This window comes from Nelusetta ayraudi, unplaced genomic scaffold (assembly GCF_046127955.1).
Source record: "Nelusetta ayraudi isolate G7.1 ecotype Tasmania unplaced genomic scaffold, CSIRO-AGI_Nayr_v1 ptg000026l, whole genome shotgun sequence".
NCBI lineage: Eukaryota > Metazoa > Chordata > Actinopteri > Tetraodontiformes > Monacanthidae > Nelusetta > Nelusetta ayraudi.
The window spans coordinates 1,477,725-1,485,000 of NW_027466076.1; the positions used below are offsets into that span (position 1 = coordinate 1,477,725).

At 47.1% G+C, this 7,276-nt stretch overlaps 2 protein-coding genes across 3 annotated transcripts in view; both read left to right on the forward strand.

Moving 5' to 3' along the window:
* On the forward strand, positions 1-4,533 carry fezf1 (FEZ family zinc finger 1). The gene is made up of 4 exons (XM_076028554.1): positions 1-1,401; positions 2,621-2,755; positions 3,345-3,477; positions 4,193-4,533. Exons 1-4 carry the CDS (start codon positions 553-555, stop codon positions 4,483-4,485), a joined length of 1,410 nt encoding a protein of 469 aa, XP_075884669.1. The 5' UTR covers positions 1-552; the 3' UTR covers positions 4,486-4,533.
* Positions 4,534-7,137: 2,604 nt separating this feature from the next.
* The window catches only part of aass (aminoadipate-semialdehyde synthase), a 13,434-nt gene continuing 13,295 nt past the window's right edge, over positions 7,138-7,276 (forward strand). Inside the window, exon 1 of one of the 2 annotated variants that reach the window (XM_076028805.1) lies at positions 7,138-7,276. This exon is cut by the window's right edge and continues 12 nt beyond it. The gene's annotated coding sequence lies outside the window, so the exon portion shown is untranslated. The other variant, XM_076028806.1, reaches the window with a different exon arrangement.

Consider the following 7,276-nt stretch of genomic DNA (forward strand, 5'->3'; position numbering starts at 1 on the left):
GGAGGATGACAAGGAGGAGGTGAAGTCCACGGACTTGGCCGCGGGTCTCAATTGTCCTCGCGCGCCCGGAGCTGATCAGCTGGGTGACCTCGGGGGCGCCGCGCGCCGTCGCACGAGCCGCGCGCGCGCTCGAAAGGATCAGTGATGTCACGTGGAGCCACAAGGGGAGCAGAGAGTGAGGAGCACCTCCCCAGTCGAAGCAGGAGTCCCGCCAAGAGAGGAGCATCCCGCTCCTCATCATCCTCCTCTTCTTCTTCTTCTTCCTCCTCCTCCTCCTCCTCCTCCTCCTCCTCCATCGACGGCGCTCAATTGACCAAATTACCTCCTCCTCTCTCCTCCTTCCCGGACAGAACCCATCGACCGGGTCTCGGCTCTCCACACGCCGCTATCGAGCGGAGCCGTCGAACCAACCGCCGTCCAGCCGTCGATAAGCGGCCAGGGGAGTCGCGGTAAGTTGCGGGGTGGGCTGTCCCGGTGGATGGTGCCCTCTCCCGCGGGCCGCCGAGCAGCAGCTCCGACCCCCGGCTTCCCTCCGCCAGCTCCCCGCAGGTGATGGACGCTCCGCTTCGCCGCCCAGCGGGGGTCCTCGGCTCCCCCCCGGCTCCCGGCAGTCAGCCCTCGGGCTCCGACATGCTCACCCCTGGCAGCGGCAGCAGCAGCAGCAGCAGCAGCAGCAGCAGCAGCAGCAGCAGCAACAGCAACAAGCCCCTCGCCTTTTCCATCGACCGGATCATGGCCAGGACGCCCGAGCCCAGGTCGATACCGCTGCCCGGCTGGCTGCCCTCCTCCCCGGCGGGAAAAGCCGACGTGTGTCCGTCGTCGCTGCACTGCATGATCCCGCTGGTGCCGCTAGGCTACGAGGCGGGCCACCGGCTGGGCATCGCCGGACTGGACCCGGGCCACCTGGACGCCTCCTCGCTGGGTGCCCCGGCGGACGTGCTGGGCTTCGGGCTCACTTACAAGAGCCAGCAGCAGCAGGAGGAGCCGCTGAGCCACGGCGGCGGCCAAGGCGGCGGCGGCCACTACAAACTCTTCCGGCCCCGTGTGCTCAACCAGTCCGCCTTCCCCGCCGTGGGCACCGTCTGCTACCTGAACTGCGGCGGCGACGCCCCGTACCCGCCGCCCACCGGGCTGCTCAACCTGCACCCCATGGCCTCCTACCTGCTGGGCGCCCGCCACAAGGCACTGCTGGCCGAGAAGAGGGCACCGGGGGGGCAGCAGGCCGGGGAGCGGTTCCCGGGGACCCCGGCACACATTCACAGCCTGATGAAGGAGCGGGACGTCCTCGCCGACAAGATCCTCCTCAAGGGCTCCGCGGCGGCGGCGGTGGCGGCGGCCCGGCTGGGCGGATCGTGTCCCGGCAGCAAACCCAAAGTTTTCACCTGCGAGGTCTGCGGAAAGGTGAGAACCGCAACCAGTGATCCTCCGGAACCGAGTTATTCCATTTAGTAATCAACCTCCCTCGTGTGGAGTAAGAGTTTTTTTTTTTTTTTTGTTATATTTTTTCTTGTTATTATTTTTTTGGTACTGAATTTATTCTTGGTGTTTTTCTTTACAAAAAAAAACACCATATTTGAGTTTTAATATTTTAAAGCAGAACAGGGAAGCTGCATAGAGCTGATCAGTATTAGTTAAAAATAACAATAATTTATAACAAAATTAAAAATTTTCAAATGAATAATGGGAATGCTGCTATTGTTGGTTTTGTTTATAAATGTTGTTGTTTTTTTTTTTAAAATTGTTATTTCACAACGAAATATTTTTTATAATAGTGACACTCTCATGAACTGATGGATGAATGTGAATTATTTTTCAGGAACGACATGAGAATTTTATTTTCGCGTTTTTGCCGATTTTTAATGGTGATCAAAAGGCGACATTTCCACGTTTTACTCGTCATTTTATTGTATTTATTTGATTTTTTTCTGTTATTTTCTTCCTCCAGCTGATGGATGTTTGAAATGTTTTAGATGTTTTGGATGTTTAATTGTTTTTCGGCTCGTGGACCTGCTGCCCACCAGCGCCTGAACGTGCAACTTAGTGGCGTGCCATCACGAATTAAAGCAAAAAAAAAAACAAAACAAAAAGCTGCAATAGTTAATCCTGAAAATTATTTAAATAATTTTCAGATTATCTGCGCCCTTTTCCCTATTATTATTATTATTATTATTATTATTATTATTATTATTATTATTATTATTATTATTATTATGTTTTGTTTTTGTTTGATGCTGACAGATGCCGACAGTGAACAGTTCGTGGCTTTAACTGCAGATGTTGATGACAGATTTCCGGTTCCTGATTTCATGATATTAATAAGACGGAAAACAATCATTAAAACTGTGTTTATTTAGTTAAAATATTGATATCATTCTTACATGTGATGTGAATATAAATTTTGAGATTACAAGACAGCTGCATTTTTTTCATCACCGGCTTTTTATTATTATTATTATTATTATTATTATTATTATTATTATTATTATTATCATTATTATTATTATTATTATTATTATTATTATTATTATTATTATTATTTCCTTCTGACGATTTTATGTGTTCTCTCTCTCTCTCTCGCTCCCTCTCGCTCCCTCTCTCCCTCTCTCTCTCTCCTATCCAGGTTTTCAACGCGCACTACAACTTGACCCGGCACATGCCCGTGCACACGGGCGCGCGGCCCTTCGTGTGCAAAGTTTGCGGTAAAGGCTTCCGACAGGCGAGCACGCTGTGCAGACACAAGATCATCCACACTCAGGTGAAAATGAAATACATTTTTTTTAAAATATATATATTTTCTTTAAGTAATTTAAACTCCTCCCATGTTCATTTGTCGTCAGCGTCATATTCAGTCAATACGGAACTTGTTTATTCTTGCGTATGTATATAATAAAATGCATATTTAAAAGTATAGGCACATCGGTAGCTGTTTAGTGTTTAGTGTGTTTAGTGTTTCAGTGTTGTTCCTCCTGCCAAACAACTATGATCATTTAACATCATTCGGGCGGTCTGAAGATCTCTGATAAACATTTGGGGTGAAAATGACATTTTTGGAGCATGGCAGCGTGAAGAGGCACCGCTAGTGGGTTTTGTTGTGTGTGAGCTCCTCCTGTCGGCTCACTGGGCGGGTAGCGCCGCACCGGAAGAGACGCTCCGGGAAAAAATAAACCGTTCAAAATGTTGTGTTTTTTATAATAATAATAATAATAATAATAATAATAATAATAATAATAATAAGAAGAAGAAGAAGAAGAAGATTGTTGACACAAACAGAACAAAATGTAATATATCTTTTCAATTTTTTAAATTTTATTTTGTGTTTTTCTGTTTTGTTTTGTTTTTTTCAGGAAAAACCGCACAAGTGCAACCAGTGCGGCAAAGCCTTCAACCGCAGCTCCACGCTCAACACGCACACGCGCATCCACGCGGGATACAAGCCGTTCGTGTGCGAGTTCTGCGGCAAGGGATTCCATCAGAAAGGTGAAAGGAACGCACACACGCACACACACACACACGCACACACGCACACACACCTTCAGTTTGTCACGGTCACGGTCATCTTTTTATTTGATTGGAATTTTTTTATTTTTCTTATATTATTAAACATTTTATTTGATTGATTGATTGATTGATTGATTGATTAATTTAATCCCGAAAGAAATTCAAGCACTGTGCTCCACATACTCATGCATACATTCGACAACACAGCAAGATAAAAGAGATAAAGATATAATAATAAATACAAAGTGCTGAGTGACGCAAAAAAAAAACAAAAACAACAAACAGATAAAGACTGACGAGAACTAGATTTAATATTAATAGTCGTCGTTCTTTGAATTGTTGTTTGATGATACGGGCGCAAAATCAATGCAATGATTTTTCATTTCCATGAGTGACACATTTAATGGAAAACACTGATATGAAATATAGCCGAACTGTATTTTAGACTTTAGAGATTAGACATATAGAAATATGTTTAGGATTATTATTATTATCAATAATAAGATTATTAGAAAGATTGGATATTAATATTTTTCTTTAAAAAGAACAGCAATAAGCGCTCCGTCCAGTGGATGATGACCACTGCAGCGCCACTTTACGGTAAATCACTCGCTGAGTTCGCTGTCGCTCACAGTTCCCCCCCACCCCCACCCACCCTACCCCCCACCCCACCCCCCTCCACCTCCTCCTGCAGGGAACTACAAGAACCACAAGCTGACGCACAGCGGCGAGAAGCAGTTCAAGTGCTCGGTGTGCAGCAAGGCCTTCCACCAGGTGTACAACCTCACCTTCCACATGCACACGCACAACGACAAGAAGCCCTTCACCTGCCCCACCTGCGGCAAGGGCTTCTGCAGGAACTTTGACCTCAAGAAGCACATCCGGAAGCTGCACGATGCCGCAGGGGGCGTGGCCGCCTCGCCGACCCCCCCACCGCCACCTCCTCCGCCTCCGCCTCCAGTACTGCAGCTGCAGCTGCAGGGCTAAGGCCGCCCCGGAGGGGGGGTTTGATGTTGTCTTGTTGTTGTGTATTTTCTTTTTTTATTTATTTTTTTTATGTTGGTTTGTTTTTTTTTCTTTTCGTTTTTTAAACTCGGAGATATCGCAACACATCCCATGATGCAACTCATCAGACCCCCGCCCCCTCCTCCTTCCTTCCTTCGTAGCCCCGCCCCCCGCCCCCTCCAGCGATTCTTCAGCCATCAGGAAGAAAGAAGACAGTGTGAAATATTTACTCGCCCAATCCAGGGAACTGTTTTCATCCGGACGGACAGAAATATAAACTCCACCCATCCCCCTCCGAACCTCCAGGCGGGTCACGGACAGACAGAGCAGCAGCTTCAACGTTTCATTTAAAAAATAAAATAAAATAAAATAAAAAATCCTGGTTTGAACCAGATTTTGACTGATCAAAAAAACAATTCCAAACCAAACTTTCCCACAGAGGTTTTTTTTTTTGTGGGGTGCGTCGGACTCTGATTGGACCGCTGAATCTCCCTGTTTGTTTGATGTAAATGACTTTGACCTTCCTGTGACCTCAAACCCCAACACTGACGGACCAGAGCAAACAATGACACCTTGCTGTTGCTACAAAATTCTCCCGATCCTGCTGCGCAGCTCGCCGGCGCCCCTGTCTGGACACTTTCCTCCCTGCTGGCTGGCTGGCTGGAGCTTCTTTTTCTTTCCACGGTGGAGCTGCTGGTGGAGCCATTCTCAGCTCGGCGGAGTTGAGGGGGGGGGAGAAAAAAAAAGCTGAACTTTATTTAAAATTTCTCAACTTTGGTTCCCCCAAGCTCCTCCCCTCCCCCTTTTTCCACCTCGCTCAGCTCCACCTCTGTCACTCCGTTGGTTGGTTGTTGTTTTTCATTTTGATCTCAGGTTTCTTCTTGTTAAGATGGAAAGGAAAAAAAAATGTGTTTGATGATATTTATTTTAAATTGTACCGCTGTTCAAAGTGAAGAAAAAAAAAGAGAGAAAGAGAGACGCCTGTTGTCACGGCGACGGCTCATTTCTGCTGCAGAGTGGAGGAAAAAAAGGAATAAATCTAATTAAACTGTGCGTGATCTTTCGTCTCTGAGCGCCACAAGTCTTTGGTTTGAATGCCAGCAGGATGCGAGGACAGAAAAAAACACTTGGGCCAAGTTGATGACATCATTTCCAACGACGAGTGCTTTGATCATTTGGATTTGATTTATTGTTCTGAGAGTATTTACTGCTCCCGAAACCAGCTCGCTGGCTAGATAGCAAGATGGTCTTTATATAACTTTATATAAAGCCCGAACATGGCGCAGAGCGCATACTAACAGATGCTAACAGACCAGGAGGAACCAGAACCAGAACGGAACAGTTTCTAGTTCCTGGTCCCTGTTCCCCTTTTTCCCCGTCCCTGGTTTCTGGTTTCTGGTTCCTGGTTCCTGGTCCCTAGTCTCTGGTTCCTAATCCGTGTTTCCTGGTCCGTAGTCCCTGGTCTTGACGTCCCTGGTCCTCGTTCCTCGTACCTGGTTCCTGGTCTTGAGGTCCCTGGTTCCTGGTCTTGAGGTCCCTGGTTCCTGTCTCCTGGTCCCTATTTCCTGGTCCCTGTTTCCTGGTCCCTGGTTCCTGTTTCCATGTCTCCTGGTCCCTGGTTCCTGGTCCCTTGTTCCTATCCCCTAGTCCCGAGTACCTAGTCCCTGGTTCTTGGTCCCTAGTTCCTGGTTCCAATAGCCCCTGGTTCCTGGTTCCTGTTCCCTGTTTCTTGTTTCCTGATCCCTGGTTCCTAGTTCCATCTGTTTCAGCTGATCCTTATTTTTAGTGAAAGAGCCCTTTAGAGAGATGTACCCAACTTTGAACTTGATCACGTGCCTGGGGGAGGTCTTTTTTGAAGTGACCTGTTCCTCGTGTGACTTTGTCGCCTCGCTCTCGAGCCATAGCTGTCATGTCAAGGCGGCTTGAGGCCGTTCCCTCAGATCTTGACGCTGATTGGTTGAGAGAGAGACTCTGGCACAGCGCCAGCTCGTCCTGGCTGGATACCGGCGGTGGTCGTGTGGACTTCAACCGGAAACCTTCTTCAAAATAAAATACACATTTTACAAACCGTGTAAATGAGAAATAATTAGTGACTGCTTGGTAACGTATTGCTGGTTAGTGCAGCCTGTTGTTTTAATATTAACACTGCACTGATGACGGTTTCATAACACCATCGACTGCAGCTTCAAGCTTCAAACCACCCTCGGTATGGGTCAGTTATGTTACAAACAGGTACAAATTAAACAGGAATTCATGTAGATAAAATAAACTTTATTCAGCAATCAGTTCACGAGTGCAGAGTGTGTCAGTGTGTTCACACCCTAGAAGAAGAGTGGGAGTAAAAGTATTTTTTAAAAATGATCTTTTGTGTTCAGATTCCCACTCTGGATTTATTTTTATTTATTTCTTTTTGCAGTTTTTCCTCAGCTGGTTCGAGACTGTTGGATGTGTAGTTTCTGCGAACCTGGGCTATACAAATGATATGAACGGTAAAAGCACATAGTTCAACCAAAGGTAAAAAAGGAACTGTCACACTAAAAAGACAAAAACAAACTTTTTTGACCGATGAGGACTGACGTGAAACAACAAGAGACTGACTCTTATTTTGAAACCCTAACTGGTGGTCGACCGTTTCCGCGCTTGGCGCCTCCGACCGACCGACCTACCGGGAGTGAGTGAGTGAGTGAGTGAGTCGACCGAGTCGCGGCTCACCCCTGACCGACTCTCCCCGGTGACCCGTCCGCCACGCTACCGTCGCTACGAGCCCAGAGCG

Excerpts from the sequence above, each read along its gene's own strand:
- fezf1 (XM_076028554.1), top strand. The coding sequence starts at position 553 with ATGGACGCTCCGCTTCGCCGCCCAGCGGGGGTCCTCGGCTCCCCCCCG. Across the intron at positions 1,402-2,620 it reads CCTGCGAGGTCTGCGGAAAG|GTTTTCAACGCGCACTACAA; the intron begins GTGAGAACCGCA and ends TCTCCTATCCAG. Across the intron at positions 3,478-4,192 it reads CAAGGGATTCCATCAGAAAG|GGAACTACAAGAACCACAAG; the intron begins GTGAAAGGAACG and ends CTCCTCCTGCAG.